Raw genomic sequence first — 21,876 nt, forward strand, 5'->3', positions numbered from 1 at the left:
CAATCTGTGCTTAAGAACATCCCCCAGCACGGGCCACCCAGTGCCCGTGTGTAAGGGCTTAGCTCTCTCTGAACATGTTACATCTGCCCCACTTAAAGTGCAACATGGTTTTGTCCATTTGCTAAAAAAGCAGCTTTGCGATAAGGTCTGAATAACCCCATACGTGTGCATGCATATACATAGATAGTTATAACTTACAGTGTTATTATAGCCATATAAAGGCTTCCTTGTTCAGTAATCTTAGAAAAACAATGACTAGCCATGGACAGGAGGTTGTTTACAATATTGTACATTTAAAATAATAATTTTTAATATCGTGAATTGGATAACACTGAATTTTACAGTTATATCTATGACAGAATATTGAAGAACAAACACATTAATTAAACCTTTAGAATTATATGTATTTATTTTAATAAACTAAAGGTGTGTACACACGGCAGAACCTGCCGTGAGATGCCAGTCCCGATGTGATCAGATCGCATCGGGTCTTGCATCTCACGGCATGCTAGAGGGGCACAATTTACACTATATAGTGCTGTCTGCCCTCTCTATCTGGCTGCCGATTTGTGCTCACACGGGAGCGCGCATTGGCAGCGCATCGGGCTCGCAAGCCCTAAAAAAGCATGCGATTTGTATGCGATATGACTTCCGATGTTCACTATATCGGGAACATCGGAAGCCAAATCTTACCATGTGTACACACTATAAGAGTACTTTAATTTCATTTAATATTCAAGTTACAGTATATTGCAAATAATGTCATATAGATGGTCCTGCAAATGTGTTTTTAAAGGTGTTCCCTCTTGTTTTATTATTGGACTCTGAAAGCACAAAGAAAACAATAATGAAAATGAATAAATGCAGTTATTTATAGCAGACTTACAGCAACAATAATAATGATAATAGAACTGTAGTTTATAGCATAATATATACAGATTGAATTACCAATTTGGTGTCTGATATTTATGTATATATTATTCAGATGAATGTATGAAGTAGTGGAAAGAGTGGAGAAGTGGGCAAGTGAGAAGTTACACAAAGCAACCAATCAGCACCTACCTATGAGTCTATAGAATGTACTTTATAAATGTCTCAAAACGTATTGGTTGTAATGTGATTCTTTTCCACTAGTCCCCTCCCACTCTTTTCCCTTCTTGATACTTTATCAACTCCATAGTGACATACAGGACCGCGTTCTGAGTTGAAAGCAAAAACAAACATAAAATACATCCAACAGAAAAAAGTTTTATTTTGCAACAAAATGTTAAATGTGACCAGCTATAAATAAACTGCATATGCGTCTCTTGTCCTGCATGTAACAAGAGCAGATGCACCAGAAATATGACAGTAGGAGTGACTCGTGAGTACAAAGCTGCTACAAATCGCAGTATACAAATAATACACATAGGAGCTTATTCTAGTCCATACGCAGTGCTGCAAATTTCGCAGTGATGCGTGTGGTTTAACTCCACCTGCCGCTCGCAATGCTGCCCCCACTCGCTCAGGGCAGGTCCCCGCATGCCTGCGAATGAATGTTTTGCATAAACATCCATTCGCAGCCCTGGGACCAAATCATTTGATGGTCGCTGACCATCGAATGATTTGGTACATAGTGTACATGCAAAACAAAGACACTCTCAGGTGTCTGAGTTTTGCGTGCACTCTGTACGGGAACAGGGCGGGCAGCTGACATCTGATGATGTCAGCTGCCCACCCTGTCAGCTCATCCCTGGCAAATGTCAATGGGAATGTCCAGCGTTTTCACGGGAACGCAGATGAAACATGGGGCAGATGGGGGCCGGAAGCCGAGACGCTCATTAGATATTCATATATTCACTGCACCCGATCATTACATATGCACGATCGGGTGTAGTGAATACCCGGTCCCCTGTTGGCTATCCCGGGGGGGGCAGCCTGTGCTGCCTGGCTCCCAGGGAGCCCACCTCCCCCCCACAAACGTTCTGGGGCAGGCAGGGAGACTTCCATCTCCCTGCCTGCCGCCGTCCTCAGGCTCCCTGCGGCATCGCCGCAGGAGTTAAAATTCGCCGGTCATGGGCAGTGAGCCCCTTACTCGTTGAATACTGGAGCCGGCGAGGCTCTGGAACACGGCGGGCAGTGGCGAATGTGATTCGCTGCACATCGTCAAAATTCTTATTGAATACTGCCCATTGTCTATCCACTGACTGCATACCCATGATCCCACAGAGTTGAGGAGGTAAAGTTACTAAGATGAGAGTTCTATTGAAGATGGGATATTAACCATAGCAACCAATAAGATCCTATCGATTATCTTCTACAAGGTGCTAAATAAATAATAAGTAAAATATGATTGGTTGCTATGGGCAACATCCCATCTATAATGGATCTACCAGTTTCTTGTCCGAAAGTCATGTACGTACAGATAGACTTGCAGATTGGTTTCAGACTAATCTTTTGCACCCAGCATGAGGTGGGTGTAAGTTTGATAATATGGCAGCGGAACGGAAAAATAATGGGCATTGGGCTAGCAGTCCAAATTAAGGTTTACAGAAACTCTTATGCTGATACTTCTATTAGCATAAACTTTCAATATTGTTTTAGTTATTACTTAGAACTTTTTAACTTCTTTAGACCAATACAACTTATTTAGTACAATTAAGTACAGTTTGAAAAAAACAAAGCTTGACCATTTGTTGCATTATAATTAGAAGCACGGTGACGGTACTGGGCAAAGTCTGACATATTTTGTGCACAGTTTCTATGTAAAATGTACTTTTCTTGACCCATTCATTGCTCTTTGAGCCATTAACAGCATGGGGGTTATTCTAGTCCATTCTTTCTGACAAAATCCTTCTTAGATGGACAAAACCATGTGCACTGCGGGTGGGGCAGATGTAACTTGTGCAGAGAGAATTAGATTTGGGTGGGGTTTTTCTTCAAAGTGAGATCTATATTGAAGTGTAAAATCATGCAGTCAGTATTTTCCCTGCACAGAAACAAAATAACTCACCCAAATCTAATTCTCTCTGCACATGTTACATCTGCCCCCCTGCAGTGCACATGGTTTTGTCCATCTAAGAAGGATTTTGTCAGAAAGAATGAACTAGAATAAACCCCCATGTCTTGTTCCTGAACAAATACTAGAGATGTGCGGCGGCCACTTTTTCGGGTTTTGGTTTTGGATCTGGATCTCCCTTCGTGTTTTGGATCTGGATTGGTTTTGGCAAAACCACCCTTGTGGGTTTTGGTTTTGGATCTGGATTTTTATGAAAAAATGCTAAAAATGGCTAAAATAACAGAATTTGGGCCTGTTTTTGCCCCTAAAGTATTATTAACCTCAATAACATTAGTTTCCACTCATTTCTAGTCAATTTTGATCACTTCACAGCTTACAAAATTGTTTTAATTTACTGTAGTTGGACCAAAAGGGTACACCGAAGTAGCTGGATGACTAAGCTAAGCGACAGCAGTCGGCATCACATACATGTGGACCTTACACTTCCAACCTGGCAGAGCGGCACTGCAGGGGCAGACAGGGTGGCAGTTTAATAAACTATCCCAAAAAAAAGAGAACTGCTCCAAACAGCAAATACAAAGAGGTATCGGCCTTGTCATGACTGGTGGTAGCAGCTTCAGCACTCCCACTATTTCCTCCTCCATCATCCTCCAAAAATGTGTTTTTATTTTATTTATTACTTTCATTTCTTTTTCTTACTTTACACTGGACACAGCCTGTCACACTGGACACAGCCCCTTGGACACTGGACACTGCCCCTGGACACTGCCCCTGGACACTGGACACAGCCTGTCACCCTGGACACAGCCTCTGTACACTGGACACAGCCGTCACACTGGACACAGCCCCTGGACAATGGACACAGCCGTCACACTGGACACAGCCTCTGGACACCGCCCATGGACACAGCTCCTGTACACTGGACAATGGATATATGTCACGCTGGACACTGGATATATGCCATCACACAATGTCTAGATGTCACACTGGCCACTGGATATATGTCGTCACACTGGACACAGGATATATATCGTCACACTGGACACAGGATATATGTCGTCACACTGGACACTGGATATATGTCGTCACAGTGGACACAGGATATATGTCGTCACACTGGACACAGGATATATGTCGTCACACTGGACACTGGATATATGTCGTCACACTGGACACTGGATATATGTCGTCACACTGGACACTGGATATATGTCGTCATACTGGACAATGGATAAATGTCATGCTGGACACAGGATATATGCCGGCACACATTACATGTCACACTGGACACAGGATATATGTTGTGACTTGTGACACTGGACACAGGATATATTGTCGTCACACTGGCCACTGGATATATGTCGTCACACTGGACACAGGATATATGTCGTCACACTGGACACAGGATATATGTCGTCACACTGGACACAGGATATATGTCGTGACACTGGACACTGGATATATGTCGTCACACTGGACAATGGATATATGTCACGCTGGACACAGGATATATGCCGGCACACATTACATGTCACACTGGACACAGGATATATGTTGTGACTTGTGACACTGGACACAGGATATATTGTCGTCACACTGGCCACTGGATATATGTCGTCACACTGGACACAGGATATGTCGTCACACTGGACACAGGATATATGTCGTCACACTGGACACAGGATATATGTCGTCACACTGGACACAGGATATATGTCGTGACACTGGACACTGGATATATGTCGTCACACTGGACAATGGATATATGTCACGCTGGACACAGGATATATGCCGGCACACATTACATGTCACACTGGACACAGGATATATGTTGTGACTTGTGACACTGGACACAGGATATATTGTCGTCACACTGGCCACTGGATATATGTCGTCACACTGGACACAGGATATGTCGTCACACTGGACACAGGATATGTCGTCACACAGGACAGGACACAGGATATATGTCGTGAGTGACTCGTGACACTGGACAATGGATAAGATATAGGCCGTCACACTGGACACAGTCCCTTGTATTACTGCAGCCCCTGTACACAGTGTACTACTCAGCAGCACTGCAGCCCCTGCGTGTGAGCACTGCAGCACTGAGTTAGTTAGTTAAATCACAAAAAACACAGGGTTCAGGGCTAAATAAATCACAACACAGGGCTTAGGGCTAAATAAATCACAACAGGGCACAGGCCACAGGACAGCCCCTGGACAGTGGACACTGCAGCCCCTGCGTGTGAGCACTGCAGCACCTAGTTAGTTAAATCACACTACAGGGCTCAGGCCTATAAACAGTCACTGACTCTCAAGTCTACAACACAGGGCAGTGAGGGCAGGTCACGGAGCACAGCACAGCACGGAGCACATGGCACGGAGCACAGCACAGGGCAGTGAGGGCAGGTCACGGAGCACAGCACAGCACGGAGCACATGGCACAGAGCACAGCACAGGACAGTGAGGGCACAGGTCAGGTCACGGAGCACATGGCACAGAGCACAGCACAGAGCACACAGAGCTTCCCAACCACCCTCTTCCCTCTCCAAGATTGGAGTGAAGATGGCGGGGCGGGCGTGCGTCTTTTATAAGATCCCGCTCCCGCGAGAATCCGACAGCGCGATGATGACGTTCGGCCTCGTTATTGGTCCGGAATTCAGGCGGGAACTCCCGAGCCGGCTCGGATCTGGCCCGGATCCCCGATATTCGGATCTGTCGGATCTCGGGAATCCGGACCCGCTCATCTCTAACAAATACTGATGATTGCCTCTCAATCTTGAAATGGAGGGCTCTGCAAAAGTGTCAGCAACTCCATCAACTCTATTTTAATTGTTTATATATTTTGCCACCATTGCTTTTTATACGAAATAAAAGCATTGCAAATTACTTGCTCCAATAGCTTTATAAAAAGTAAGTATATATGTATATCTTACAATTGACAAAACATACATGTTCATTTTGTCCTTCCAATTGAAAACAGACATCTGTCCTATACATACTGTGAGATCTCCCCTTTGTGGCTTATATTTCTCCAGATCAATTGGGACACTTCCTGTTCCTCTTCATGGTCCAATACCTGTTGGCTCAATAAGGCAATAATATATCGACCAGTTGAGGCAACATGTAAAAATTATCGGTTGTCAGAAAATGTCAATTTTTGGTGAAAACTATTTAAATTCTCTTACAATATGTCCATTATAGTTCTCTAACCAGTAATTATATCAACTGCTAGGTGACAATATAGCTGCATATGGATACATACAGCATATACCATAAAATTAAAATGAAAAACTAGCTATTTTTAAGGATGTAATTATGAATTATTGATACTCATTATGTTAATGCCATTGTGTTAATGCCAAACGCTCTGCCTCGGTGTCATCATTGACTCCTCCCTCTCTTTCACCCCCCACATTCGTGCTCTCTCACAGTCTTGCCACTTTCACCTACGCAACATCTCACGCATCAGACCATTCCTCTCCACTGACGCGACCAAAATTCTCATTCACTCACTTGTCATCTCCCGCCTTGACTACTGCAACATCCTTCTCTCTGGGCTACCTCTCACCCGCCTCGCACCTCTCCAATCCATTCTTAACGCGGCTGCTAGGCTCATCTTACTCTCCCGCCACTCTACCTCCGCCTCCCCCCTCTATCTCTTCACTGGCTCCCCATTCCTTTCCGAGTTCTCTTTAAACTCCTCACCACCACCTACAAGGCTCTCTCCTCCTCCACCGCTCCTTACCTCTCTTCACTGATCTCTATCCACACTCCCTCCCGTCCTCTTCGCTCCATCGCTGACCCCCGACTGACCTCTCACCTAATCACCTCCTCCCACTCCCGTGTCCAAGACTTCTCTCGCGCTGCCCCCCTGCACTGGAACAACCTCCCACCACCCATCAGGCTTTCTGATTCCCTTACCTCCTTCAAGCGCTCCCTCATAACCCACTTTTTTCGACTGGCCTATCCCTCCTACTAACCTCTTTTGATCCTCCTATCCTGCCTCCGTTCCCATCTGTTCCTACTTATCCTATTGTTTTTCGTTCGTCCACCCACCTCCTTTTAGTATGTTAACTCTTATGAGTAGGTTCCTCCTTCCTCACGTACTCACCCTACCTCTTTACCTCACCTGTGCTCCTGTCCTGTTCTTCCCTTCCTCTACTTCATCTTCAGTCTCCTCGACAATTTTGACACCTACTTCTGAACTGATGCTGATTTTAGTTCTACCAGCTATACCCCTATTTATACTGTATTTTTCAACACACCCTGTACGTTACCTTGTAATTAGTTTTTTGTTTGCTATGTACGGCGCTGCGGACACTTTGTGCCGCCTTATAAATAAACGTACTACTACTACTACTACATTGTGTTGATATGGTCTGAATATTGACTTTCAGGATGTCAAAATGTTCAGTATTTTCACATTCGACATGCCGACATTCAATGTCTTCAGTTTTTTTTTTTTTTGCTTTACCAAATAAACCTATTCGGTACTTATATGTTAATTGGGCGCCCACTAAGCTATTTGCTTATTTTTCCGCGGGGCTCGGTATGCTCGCCACGCTTCAGGCTCTGTGTCTCGCTGCGCTCGCCACACTATATAGAGTCAACTCCATGCCGATATGGATAGTGGGGTATGAGCGTACTAACTATAATGGGCGCCCAACTAACATATGAGTACCACCTATTCATCTTTTTAATTAACCCCTTCAGTGGCAGTTCCGGAAATTTCCTGCCATGCCACAAATCTACAGGTGTGCGCCAGTTGTGCACCACTGCCACCGCCAATACTTCGGGAGAGACGGCGGCAGGCTCGGGGATGTTCGGCACGGCTCGGAGGACTCCGATTGCTCGGGTTTTCGGGAGCCTGAGTCCTCCCGAGCCGTCCCGAACATCCCCTAGCCTGCCACCTGCTGCCAGTCATTGTGCTTGTATAATTGGCAGCGGCCGCAGTGGCAGGGGAGCTCCACTAAAGACCTCTGGAGCGGAGGGGCTGGGGAGGTTCACAGGAGGGGAGGGGAGCGCTGGGAATCATCTACCCCGGCAGTGGACGTTTTTTCTGGGACAGGAAAAAACAGTCCTATTTAGGTACTCCTGCCCCAGAAAAACCCACCACTGAAGGGGTTAATTCATTTAAGTAGTTTGTTCATAAATGGAAAAGGCCTTGTTGACCTGAACAAAGTGGACAGAGGAGCAATGAGGGAAATTTCAGTGACGTTAGGGGTTTGCTCCTGACAGGCTGAGGGAATTCCCAGTATTTCCCTTATTCTCAGGGAGAAGCTGCTTGTGTAAACAAACAGCTCCTTGGTCCCTGTGGTTTGGGTCAGCATTTTTTTTTTAACCCTGGATGTTAACACTGGATGTGGTTTATTTTACATTATATTTTGAACTGAATTTGAAGACGAATTCAGCCATACGAATGATTTTAAATTTGCTGATCTGATAGAACTCTATGGCCATCTACGGCCCAGTTCTATCGATGGTGTATTCATTCATACAGCCAAATTCAGCTGAGCTTGCCTTTTGAACAAATTCGCAGATCACTGGGTCCTGGCCATAATTAAGATGGAATAGGTACAAATGGGTGCATTACTCCCCATTTGATCTTAGTAAATTTCCCCCTGAATATTTATGTTATGTCTGTTAAAAATGTTCCTTATTAAGAAATTAAGCAATTATGCAAAAACTCAGTCAGACAACAGCATACCAAGCATGCACACATATACATAGGGGTGTAGTCTATCCAATCTAGTCCATAACGCATACAATAATTGTACCTTTAGTATGCTCATGTTCTTGAATATATATGCAATATGCTAAATACCTGAATTATAAGTTGCAGAATAACTTTTTATTATTATTGACTGGTATTCAGGAAGAAACAAAATTGTTAATTTAAACATATTGATTATAACTACTTAATCCAAAAAATGTACGGAGTTCTATTTTTTTACATTTATGTAGAAAAATATTTTGGATAAATAAAACTTATTTATCCAAATTAAGTAAAAGAATTTGATATACATGAGTAACCTACCTGATTGTTTCTTTTTGTTCTGGTTGTAGGTAATAAAATAAATTCCGGTGTAGACTCTACAGAATTAATTTTTTTTAAAAAGATATATTAAAAACATTTTTTAAAACATGTCTACTGAAACTATGTCTAATGAAACTATAAATAAAGTTACGCATAATGGTATAAGACTAATAAATCTGCATAATTTAAGAATGTGTTGTTCATGTTTACACTTGTTGAGTCATCTATGACACCTAAAACTATCTTAGCACAGGGCAAAAGCTGCTTTCTATCGTATGCCACAGCATATATTATTATTATTTTTTATTATTTATATAGTGCTACAAACGTTCTTTAGCATCTGTACATTGGGGTAAAATGTAGCAATTTACATGCAGTAGTAAAATTTCCAAGCACAAATTTTAATATACAAAAAATTGAAGAGTGCCCTAACCTTATTCTAAAGGGAATTTAGGACACAAATAGAGAGGGGTGGATCAATGGGATGCAGAAGATGGGGCATAAAGGGGAGGAATTGTAAATTTGAGTGTAGAAAATGGTCTTAAGGACACATTTGAAGTAAGCAATGTGGTGAAGATTGAAGTGATCATAGCAGGGCTTTCCAGAGGTTGAATGGGCATCATGGGATTAAAAAAACAAGGCATGTAAAGTAGGTAGTGGCAGAGTAGAGATGTAGGAAATATATGCAAATATATGGTTATGCTTCTATGCCAGCTTTTCTGATACTGGAGGTTCCTAACATAGCAAGATAACAATTACCACTCTGGGCCATCTAACGCATGCCCAGTGGAGCCAGCATTGGTTGAAACCCAGCACATATTAGAATTAAACTGATGCTCTTTTGTGGGCCTGGCAAGCATAGCCAGTGGGTGGAGTTTTCGCTACCCAAATCCAGCAGCCGAGATGTTCATACATCTGTGCTATTGCTTCCTGCTTCGCCTTGGTAAAGAGGCAAAACAAGAAGAACTACAATGACACGTGGAATGTTCATATGTGGAAAAATTGATGTTCATTAAATTAGTTTAAAAATGTATGAAGAAAAGCTTAGCTGCCAATTGCAAGAAATATAAACTTATTCTGCAATGGTGTACTGCAGTGGGAATGGACTAATATTGTGTGAATATGGCAAATATATTAACAACAGTGAGGAGGGTTATGATGAGAATGAGGATGAATGATGATGAGTTTCACATTGCTAACTTAGTTTGTGGGGGCCCAAACAAACCAAGCAGTTCAGCCACAAAAGTGACATTTCCTTTTGCTGAAGTGTTTGGTTTGTTAAAATGTGCTTGTCCTTTTGAATTTACAACATCAAATCAATTAATAGTAATAACTTAATGTTTCAGATAAAAAGCTAACAAATATAGTCAAAGAATGGGCTAATATCACAGCATAAAGTGACTTATTACTTACCTATGGTATAGAATGGCTCCAAACTGCACTAGGAGCAAAATGGCAAAAGACAGCAAGAACATAATTGCAATTGGTTCTACATGCAGTTTAACTGTCAATGAAACAGCTCCATTTGGATAAACCTTGGGTATAACAATGGTCACAGATAAACCAATGATCTGTAGGATAAATGTTGCAACAATCCACAGAAAATTGATCAGAAAGAATAGTTTGGTTACCTGCCAATAAAAGTGAATAAAGATAAGTAAATATAAATCTAAAAATACATTATTTTATTTATATATATATATATATATATATATATATATATATATGTAGTTGCCCAGTTGATCTTTTTGATCTTGCACATATGTAACTGCTATGTATTGAACCTGATGAAAAGACCACAATAGGTCTTGAAACGTTGTCTGATGGAATTATGCATTTTTTCTATGCACTAAATATAAGTTGATATTCTAAAAGACCATGGAGTGCCGCCTATAAATCTCATCGTCCTCTTCTGGAGCAACGGTGGGTGTTCTGCTTATATTATCATAAAGTGTATATATCCAGAGTGCCGAACAACGTACCTCTGAGATTTATATATATATATATATATATATATATATACATATATTTATATACATATATATATATTACAATATGGCCTTCGTCTTGCGCTAAATGATTTTTGTAAGCTGCTACTCCGATAAGGTTCTCCTGTTAGTGAGAGTCTGACAGCAAAAATACACAAAAAGATGGGTTTATCGGAGAGCGCTGGACTTAGTACCACCTAGTCAAAACAGTAATCATTGAAATACATCAATCACACTTCATATGACAAATCCTTGTCCCCTTCCAGAATGACACGTGAAATTCGTTCAGGATAAAAGTTCTTTATTGAAACCCAACGCGTTTCATCAGAACTACTTCATCAGGGGTGTGACAACAGTGTTTAATAATAGGCCTGTCTGGCAACTACTCTTTCTTTCAGACAAGATAAAATCAATAAGAGGGTAGGTTTTAGGGGAAGACAATCCTTCTTTAACGTGCCAAATGTTTCCGTAAGGATGATGTCCTTAACTAATGGACTCACAGGGCCGTAATTAAATGGTTACACCTTATAGGCCAAATGAAGTTAGGTCCGGGTAGGCGTATCATTTTTCAAGTTATCACCACAATGTAGTAAACTCCCAAGCTCCTTCACTAGGCTTACTACATTGCGGTGATAACGTGAAAGTTGATACGCCTACCCGGAGCTAACTTAATTTGGCCTGTGATGGTCAGTCCGGCACTCTATGTGCTTAGATAGCAGCTACCTGGGTGCCCTCTGGAGCTTTAGAATATCTTCTGTGCAAACACAGGCAGTGGCACTCCCAGGGATTTTCAAAAGCTTTTATAAGTGTACCAACATTTCGGGGTACTGGAACCCCGTTTTCAAGGTGAAAAAACAATCCTTGTTTTTTCACCTTGAAAACGGGGTCCCAGTACCCCGAAACGTCGATACACTTATAAAAGCTTTTGAAAATCCCTGGTAGTGCTGCTGCCTGTGTTTGCACTGAAGATATGTGTGTGTGTGTGTGTGTGTGTCTGTGTGTTCATTTTAAGGTTTCTCTTCTTGCATAGCACATTTAGTAAATATGTAAGCCTTCCCTTACCACTTACTTTATTTCTCAAATACTTTAATTCTCTTTCAATCTCTGCTTGTTTTTGTTTATCCTCAATGATGGGCATTAAGTAGTCTTTAATCAGTTCTTTCCAAAATGTTATTTCCTCCTAGAAAATCAATGAATTCAGGATAATTTTGGGATCCTCTTACAAAAAAATGTGTAAGTTTTAATGATGTATGTAAAGTAAAAATATAAAAATTTGGCAGTTTTATTTAATATATACATTTTTAATTAAATAAATATGGGAGATAATACTCCTTTTGCGAGTTAACATAAGCGTTCCTCACTTGAGAACACACAAACAACAAGAAACAATACAATTCCATATATTGTATTCTTAAAATAATAAAAAGTAATTATTACCTAAATTAAATTGGTCAAATAAGAGTCCATTCCACTTTTAGCACACTTTAGTATTTACAGTACCAACTATCTTTTCTAGGAACAGTGTCAGATTTGAAATATTTTAAATATTAAATTATGTACCTCAAACACTCTGTTTTTAATATAACCCTTAAGAGGTATACAATTATTGCTATTAGATAAAAGTAAGTAAAAGCAGATTCAATCCCGATGTGCGTCCCCATGGCATCAGGGTATGTATCATTGGATTGACAGAAATTAGGTCTACAAGCATTGTCGACCACTGAAGGTCAACATGCATGAAGGTCGACATGCATGAAGGTTGACATGATTGAATGTCAACATGGATTAGGTCAACGGGGTCAATAGGTCGACACAAGCACTAGGTCGACATGGGGGAGGTTTTTCACTTTTTTGTCCCGAATGTTGACGTAGTCAACGTGGACACTAAGAAAGAGCAGCGTGTCCCCTCGCATGACTCACTGCGCTCAACATGCTTCGGGCATGGTGCCTCACTATGCTCAGCACACTATTTTACTCTCCCACGACACCCTAGTGTATAGTAGGCCATGTCAGCTCAAGAAAAAGTGAAAAACCTCATGTTGACCTTTTGTCTGTCGACCCTCCGCATGTCGACCTTATGCTTGGGTCGACCTAATGCACTGTTGACCTTCAGTCATGTCGACCTTCAGTCATGTTGACCTTCAATGGTCGACCTAATGCTTGTCGACCTAATGCATGTAGACCTAGTGACCGTATCCCAGCATTTGGATCGAAAGCAGAAATGGGACCGCCAGAACAAAGACTGGGACTTCAGCTGCCCACTCCAAGCAGGCATCGGCCCACCTGCGTAGCTATAAGAACACCCAGCGTTTTCATGGGGATGCCCATAAAAGCTGGGCGATATTGACCCCGTCACAGCACGCCCATGCCCCGCCCCACCCCGATGTTTGCAAAGGGCTCAGCGACTCAATCCGAATGACCCCCTAGTTTCACCATCACCCACCTCCTCCAGTTTTTCCACTTGTAATAGAGTTTGATTTGTTTTCATGTGTATTTGTGAGATCCAACCTAAGATGAAAAAAAGGGAGAAAAGTTTGTTAAGTGCTGTGGGAAATAGATACATATATTTCAGAAATGATCGATTATCTATCCACTTGTTGAAAAAGATCCCTGTGACTGTACAACAAGCAGGGCCATCTTAACATCATTGTAGGCCCCAGGCAAGCAATGTATTTGAAAAAAATGTAAAGGAACAAATGTAAACAAAAAAAATCAAAACAAGCCCCGCATGTGCTCCAGTACCACCTCTATACTTGCTTCCACACAGTGAATGGCTCCCAGCACTCTGATTGGTGAATAGTTACAGCCATCCACCAATCAAAATGGTGACCATCAACCACTGTCTTTTTGCAGGCTAGGAAGAAGGAAGAGAATTCTGCCTGGTCGCTCTGTTTGTCTATGATTCACAATCAGAGCAACCAGGCAACATTCTCTACTGCCTCCGAAGAAGCTCAGGAGGTTTATCACAACCAAATCCATTCAAGCTCAGAGGCCCCTAGAACTTATTGATGCCAGGACAGATTAGAACTGAGTATTATGAGCCCCTATCCCTGGACTTCTTAATGTTTTTTTTGTAATACAATATAGCATTATTCTCTGGGGATTACCAAAAGTGATCAGGCACATTTAATGTCCTACCCCATTATCTGGTTCCATTAGCATTTTTTGTAATATAGGATGACAGTGTTTGTTTATCATACAATTTGTAAGATGGGAAAATACTTTGTTGCTAGGACAAACGAGATCCCACACATCCCAAGACTAATGATGTCTGTAGTATAGAGATGGAGTTTGGTGAAAAAAAAAATTCTCATACCTGGTTCTTAGGAATTTGTTGTGTGATATAGCTGGGAAAAGACAGGGTATGCTGATTGTAACTGGTCATTTCTGCAATGCTGTCTTCAATCCTGCCTTTTACCTGAACACCATTGTTAACTCATTCCTAAAGGCCCCCATACACTATGCGATTTTGGGACGATTTCATCCGATTTCGGCACTTTGTGCCCCCCTAATACTATACCCCCCCCTAATACGATGTGTGTACATCGTATTAGCAGATTAATACTATACCCCCCCCCCCCTCACACACACACACACACACTTCCTTTGATTACAGCCATACACACTAGAATTATACCTGAACATTTTTAGTGTATCTGTTGGGAAGAAGTCCCATTCAACATCATTATCAACTATTTCTGTTTTCTAGTAGGTAGATCAATTACTTCTTTTCTGGTTTTTAAGAATATATTAGCACTTCCTCAACTAGTAAAGAGTTATATGCTGAATCACCTCAATCAGCCCCTAGTTCTGTCCAGCCCAACCACTTTCTATCTGGTTGTCCTTGGCTCCCATTGCATGTGCATGTTTCGGACAGGAAAGACCTTATACTGTACAATTATTAGATTGACTTCTACAACTGTCTGTCATGCTCTCTTAATTACATCAATGAGAACTAATTTAATTAATATCAACTTTATCTAATTTCAAACATTATTTAAAGCAAGCTGTGAAAGATTTAAAATAGGAAGGTTTAGGGCAGTGGCGTAACTATAATTTGAGATTTGAGTGCCCGCCACCCCCCGCCGATAATAAAGCAGTGCCCCCTGGCGCCCATCCCCCCCCATCTCCTGCAGATTTACCTGTATTCTCTGCGGTGGTCCCGGATCCCCTCCTGGCTTCATTCTGATGCTATGAAGAACGGACCATCACAAAATGTCCGCCCCCATACAACAGACAGTTTCAGAGAACTGTCTGCTATATGGGGGCAGACATTTTATGATGGTCCATCTCCATAGCTATTAGCATCAGAATGACGCCAGGAGGGGAGCCGGGACCACCGCAGCAATTACAGGTAAAGCTGCGGGGGATGGGGGGGCATTACAATAGCCCCGCAGCCCCCCGGCACCCGCACTTACACAGTGCCTCCCCGCGACCACGGGGGCTGCGGTGCTATTGTTACGCCACTGGTTTAGGGATGGTGCAGGAAATAAATCAAGTCTTGGAGAGAGAGAACATAAGAGCAATCTCCAACATGTTGCTGGAGACTCCTGATTTTTCAAGTAGTCACTCACAGAAGAGTGCTGTCCATTTACTAGTAAAGCAGGTAGGGTAAGGATATTGTACTGGGAATCAATTGCGTATGGAGGATGATGCTAAATGATGCAAAATCACATGTTACCCCACCTCAAAACCTACAAATAATTTTGCAGCAGTGAGGGTGGAGTATAGTAACATGAAAGCCTAGCCCTGCCCCCCAATGTGGCCAGCAGTGTTCCCTCTCTGGGCTTTTCCCCTAGAGGAGACCTTAAAAGTAGGCAAGTATATGAGGATTGAAAAAAAGGCCTATTTTATTCCATGTTTATTCCATGTCCCATTGGCCCTTATTCTGATCGGTGCGGATATATCGGCGTGCGTTCGGCCCGCCGATGTTTTGTGTCTGCGCATGTGCAGAGGCGTCTCTGCGCATGTGCGAGCGGGTCGTACGGCCAAATCCCGCATGATATGTGAACACTCCGAACAGGGGGTGGAGAGAGGCGTGAAGGGCTATTTGGGCTCATTACCATATGCATACGCCCCGCGTTTCATGGGAGTTCCCATGAAAACGCTGGGCGTACGTATGGTAATGCGGCCGTGACGCACGTGTAGGGGGCGGACATATGACATCGCAGGATGTCAGCTGCCCGCCCAGATCCCTGCTTTTGCACGGAAAAATGTCCGTGTGGTCTGAGGTTGCGGGAGCTGGTGGAGCACTCGGTCCTGCAGCCGATGGTCTGCGACCATCGAATGATGGGGGAGGTTCCCTTAGATGGAGGAGGCGTATTCCGAGAAAAATACACGTGCGGTCCGTTCGGCCAGCTTCTTACCGCATACGGACGGAGTTGGCGATCCGTATGGAAGGCGGGGTTTCGCACGCACGGTCCTGGCCGCATAATCGGCTCCGGCCGCACCGATCAGAATAAGGGCCATTGTACTGTGGAGGGTGAAGTTCTTAAGGTGACTGCCATTACTATATATGTACATTGGGCTACAGATGGGCAGCCTAAAGCCAAAGCATCATTCCCACATGCCACAAGCATTAGATCGTACATGCCAGCTGTATAACTTTGTTACATCCACATGGGCAGTATGAATGGCAACTCCCTGAGTGCCTATACAGATGGAGAGGGTCCCAGCTTTGCAGGGGATTGCGGAAGATTCGCCAGCCGCCATCCCCCGCCAGCCGCCGAAGGGGACGCGCGCTGCATGAGACTCCCTGAAGGGGAGACGGACAGGTTTCCCATCCCCCCGCCGACAGGAAACTGGGACGCGCGTGCGTGTGGGAGTGCAAGGGATCTGGCGAGTGCCGGCCAAAGATGGGACCTGCTCCATCTGTACATGTGTATTTAGCAGCATTACAAGGGGAGCTACATGTGTATTAGCATAGGGCACCTGGAATCTTTAATCAGGACCTGACCTTAAGCACCTCCTCACTCTTGTGGAGCACTCCTCCTCCCTTCTTGTACTTCCTTCATATTTGCCTAGGCTTCCAGGGTTAAAACACACATTTACAGTATTAATATTTGAAAAATAATGTTATGAAAATTATGTTCACAAATGTGAAACACATTTATGAACATAATTTTCATAACATTATTATGGAAGCCCAAGATTGATTAAGATGTAAAATTAATGACAAATTGACCTTTAGTAAATATACCCCCGAGTGTGATCACTAGGCATGGTAGCATCTGTTCTTACATGCTAAGTTATATTATATTACTCATTTTGTCCCTTCTGAATGATATCAATTATAATATCATTCAGTGTATACGTTAACATTGTTAACTATGCACAATCCCGTGGATCGTGAACAACCTCCATCCCACTGTCATCTGTGCTGCCTGCTCATTGTTGACTTTCTACTGTACATACAATGATGCATGCTAGGAGTGGTGGGAAGATCACATCACTGAATGATATTTTTAACAATATTGTTCAGTGCATATGCGATATGTTGTTCGCACAGGCGCTCTGATGATGATTTTAATTATATTGCTCCTGGAACGAATTGTCTAGTGTGTGTATTGTGCTTTACAGTAGAAACATTATCTCACACATTCACGGTCTGAAATTCCCTCTGTACATCTACTAGGTTCACCTAGTGATAATGGGAGCCCGTAGTGAGTGTTGTTTGTTCTGCGAACAGGTAGCACTCCATCAGAACTCAATAGTCACTTCTATCAAGTCCCAGTATAATAATGAGTCATTGAATAGGTACAATTTGGGAAGAAAAAAAGAAGAGCATCAATGAAAAACTCCAACCCTCCAATCATATCCACTTTCTGTGGAGGCCCAAACCAACATCATGCAAGCCACATCCCATTAAAAGTCTTCATATTAGGCTTGTTCCGCTGAAATTATATAGTTACATAGTAGGTAAGGCTGAAAAAAGACTTGCGTCCATCTAGTTCAACCTGGTATAGATATCCATTGCTGATTTGGTAGGTTCTGATATTTTACAGACAGATTATATTTCTTATTTGTACCCATGGATGTTTTTATCCAGTAAATGTTTGTCCAACTTTGCCTTGAACACATTTAATGAGCCAGCTGTTACCACCTCTCTGGGAAGAGAGTTCCAGAGTTTGACTGTTCTGACCGTAAAGAAATTCTTTCTACTAGCTGAATGTGATACAGTACATACTGTACATGTCAGTTGGACTAAACATTACAATGCTTGATTTTGTCAGGATAAATATTAGAACATATATAATTTTAAACCACGTCGGATTAATTCTTGCAAAACCTATGGTGGTTCTTTTAGTTTGCTAAATATTTTTGCTATATTAGTATTAAAACATAATTAATTAGTGCCAAAAAATTATTTTCATTTAACAAAGTCAAATTATTTTTTTCTATGGTGCAGACAATTAACTTACTTTCTTCATAAGTAATATCTTCTTTTTCCTCAAAGTCGTTTTTGGTTAGTTCACTAAAAAACAAAACAAAAAACCAGAAATATATATATATATATATAGACAGTATATACAGTAAAACCTAGTAAGAAAAACTGTATTTGGCAAGTGCAAAAAGTCTGTATAACATTGCACATGAACCACTTAGGAGACAATGCTGTTTTGTCTACTGAATGGCACCTGGTAAAGGCTGATGCTTCCAAGGGGAAACGCAGGATTTTCAGAAGGGGGTTTCCAGAGAGGGGTGGAGCAAAGCACGGAGATGGACACTTAGGTGACCCAGTATATACCGGGTCAGTTAAAGTATTATAGATAGACCAAATGTATATAAATAAGGAAGACTGTGAATATCAGTTGAAACGGCTGTTGGGCCGTGTCTGTATACCATCTCATGCCTTAAATAAATCTACATTGGACTTCTACAAGTGTGTGCCGGTTCTTATATACACATACATAACAGCAGTGTAGACCCCTGGGCATAGCAATGTATTGGGGCCCCTACCTATCCTCCAGCAGTAGGGGTGGGGGTGCTATGAGTGGAAGTTTTGATGTCCCGCGGATGGTAGGGGGTACTATATCAACCGCTCAGCATGTAGGGCCTGTGTCAGTAATCTCCACTAATTACCCCTTTACTGCACAGATGGTGGGAGCTGGGGTGGGAGAAGGGGGCATTGGACTGAATGAAGGGGTCCTGATACATAACTTCCAGAGTGGTAGAGGATGTTTAACACGTCGAGGAGGGGTGTATAGTGGAGTGGGCTTATTAGTCATAATTTTCTGGTGGGAGGACAGCTTGCTTGACTGCAGATATCTCCAGTTCCCGGAACTAGATTTCTTAGCTTTTAATACAATTAAAAACTAGAGAATCCCACCTACCAAATGGTACTAGGGGTTCAGAGTTCAGAAGGCAGAGCAATCTGCCAATGAGAATATAAAACTACATACCAGGTGTGTGGAGCTGGAGCAGTAACCAGCTGCTGGAAGGGTGATATCTCTGGTTCTGGGCACAGTAGAGACAAGCTACTAGTGTTCATCAAAGGGGGAGAGTCCCAGCTTTTGGAATATACCCTCAGAAAAACTCTAAAGGCCCCCATACATTAGGCCGACTTGTCCTTAGGACAAGTCGGACCCAATTCTCCTGTGAGCCGCCCGGCAGCTCCCCAGGAGGCTCACATACAATTTGGCACTTGATGAGCCAGTTTTTACATGTGATAAATCACTTGTGATTTATCATATGTAAAGCAAATCGGGAGCTGCAGGGCGGTGAGGAGCAGTGGGGCGGGCAGCGGCAGTAGTGGGGGCGGGCGGTGGCAGTAGTGGGGGCGGGCGGTGGCTCTCAAATGAGTTCCCGGCGGGTGCCGGGTGCGGCGACTGATGCTGACCTGGCCGGGCATGCTGTGATCACAAATAGCAGCGCTGCGGGACGGGACGGGCAGTGCAGTGGCGGCTATTACATTTTCAAAATACCTGTCAAATGACCGGCCGTTCTCTGATTGGCTGAGAGAGCTCTCAGCCAATCAGAGAACGGCCTGTCATTTGAAAGGTATTTTAAAAATCTAATAGCCGCCACTACTGCACTGCCCGTCCCGTCCCGCAGAGGCAGCGCTGCTATTTGTGATCACATGACCGGCCAGGTCAGTGTGTGTGCGCGCTAGTGCTCAGAGACCCGCTGCCCACCGTGCTGCTCCCGGTCAGTCTGCATGCATATGCCTGTCAGGTGGGCAGGCATATGCATAGCATACAGGGAGGTCGGATGATCTTATGTGCTGACCGTCCGACCTCCCTGATCCGATCCAATGCGCACCGGACCGCGCATCGGATCGGATCAGATGTCACACAACTGCGATTTTGGGCCGATATCACCCGGTTATCGGCCCAAAGTGCCGAAATCGGATAAAATCGTCCCAAAATCGCATAGTGTATGGGGGCCTTAAGTCAGACAGAATCTGAAATATCTGACTGGGAAGAGCAATTAACAGGCTTGGATGGGGATCACTGCTTTGAAGTCAGATATCTCCGGTTCCCCAAGGCTGATTTTTAAAATTCTTGTACCCTTGGAAAGAGGGGACCTTCAGCTTTCAGTCTAGTGTCCCTAGATCCCATCAGACAATAAAAATAATGACAGGACCCCAGCAAGTTACTGCAGAAGGTCATCTTGTCACATGTGTGGACAGCACATACATGGCAGCATTGTAGAGGCACAAAGTGATGAGGAGCCTGAAATAACAGACAGTTCTACAGACTTTTCAGGCTCCTTGAATCACTGACTGAGATTAGAAAAGTCATCAGCCTGATGGTCAGCAACATGGAGTAGTGACCCCATACTGGGAAGGTCGGGACCCTTTTGGTGTCAGAACCCACAGTTTGAGAACTGCTGCATTAGTACATCCATACATGAGCTAATCACAGTATAGCATGATAAAGAGAAAGCAGTCAACATTACAAAATAACATCAACCAAAAATGTTAACGACAAAAAACTGCAATAGCCACACTTGCACATGCAAAAGAGAACGGGGGTGTCTGCAACCACTCTGTTTTCTATAATGATCTTTGCCAATTTAAACTTTGGCAGGAAACCCTAGGTCAGTGCATCCACCACAGTTAAATGAGTGTACCATTATCTGACTTTACAGAACATGTGGAAAGACTGCAGCTATTACTGATCTTTGTACCTGAAATAAAGAAAAGCTGGACACCTTGCATGTTAATAACTGACAATGTGGCTGGGTGGACTGGAGAGTAAAGCTATGCAGAAACAAATGTTAATGATGGTGTCTTGCACTCAGATGCTGTTTAAGCTCTCTTGCTTAGATAAGAGATAGCAGTAAAGCTTTCTTCATTAAAGTGAACTTATATAGTGGAAAATCTACAAATGGAACATGAACAGGGGCCCGCCAGGAAACCGGGCCATTTCCCGGTGGGCCGGTCCAGATTGCCATCAGACTGCTATCAGGGCTGGTTCTGGCGTCATCCTATGCAGCTATGCTGTGGCCGCTTAGGATGATGCCATCTGTCTCCTGCATCAGCGGGGACCTGGAGCTGGCCGGGACAAGGAGACTCAGCATAGGTGAGTAGTGCCGTCCCTCCCACCCCCCGGCAGCAGCAGTGGCGGACTGCCCTCCCATCCCCTGGCAGTAGTGGTGACGGACCGCCCTCCCAGCCCCCTGGCAGCAGTGTCTGCTCTCCCACCCCCGGCAGTAGGCGAGCACCCTCCGGCCCGGGAACAATTTGCAAGCAGCACCCGACCCCCCTCCCCGGCAGCGGTAGCGCGAGCACACCCCCCCCCCCCTCCCCGGGCTGCTTACAGATTGTTCCCGGGCCGGATCGCTTTACCAATCTGCCCCTGAACATGAAGGTGGGGAGTGAGATAAAACTAGTGTTTGACTGG

General features: G+C 43.5%; 1 protein-coding gene across 5 annotated transcripts in view; it reads right to left on the reverse strand.

Moving 5' to 3' along the window:
- Window positions 1–502: 502 nt before the first annotated feature.
- The window catches only part of LOC146063759 (chitin synthase chs-2-like), a 75,675-nt gene continuing 54,301 nt past the window's right edge, over window positions 503–21,876 (reverse strand). Inside the window, exons 14-20 of one of the 5 annotated variants that reach the window (XR_014471656.1) lie at window positions 18,451–18,503; window positions 13,473–13,537; window positions 12,099–12,209; window positions 10,455–10,672; window positions 9,042–9,097; window positions 6,004–6,080; window positions 503–824 (exon numbers count right to left, since the gene is read on the reverse strand). Coding sequence is in view for 2 of the 5 variants with exons in the window: in XM_083176467.1 (XP_083032593.1) it covers window positions 763–824; window positions 9,042–9,097; window positions 10,455–10,672; window positions 12,099–12,209; window positions 13,473–13,537; window positions 18,451–18,503 (565 nt within the window). In the remaining 3 variants the exon portion in view is untranslated. Of the gene's footprint in view, window positions 825–5,758; window positions 6,081–9,041; window positions 9,098–10,454; window positions 10,673–12,098; window positions 12,210–13,472; window positions 13,538–18,450; window positions 18,504–21,876 lie in introns of those variants that run through there. The other 4 variants (XR_014471657.1, XR_014471655.1, XM_083176467.1 and 1 more) reach the window with 4 other exon arrangements.

The sequence above is a fragment of the Crinia signifera genome, chromosome 3 (assembly GCF_055691185.1).
Source record: "Crinia signifera chromosome 3, ASM5569118v1, whole genome shotgun sequence".
In the NCBI taxonomy this organism is placed as follows: Eukaryota; Metazoa; Chordata; class Amphibia; order Anura; family Myobatrachidae; genus Crinia; species Crinia signifera.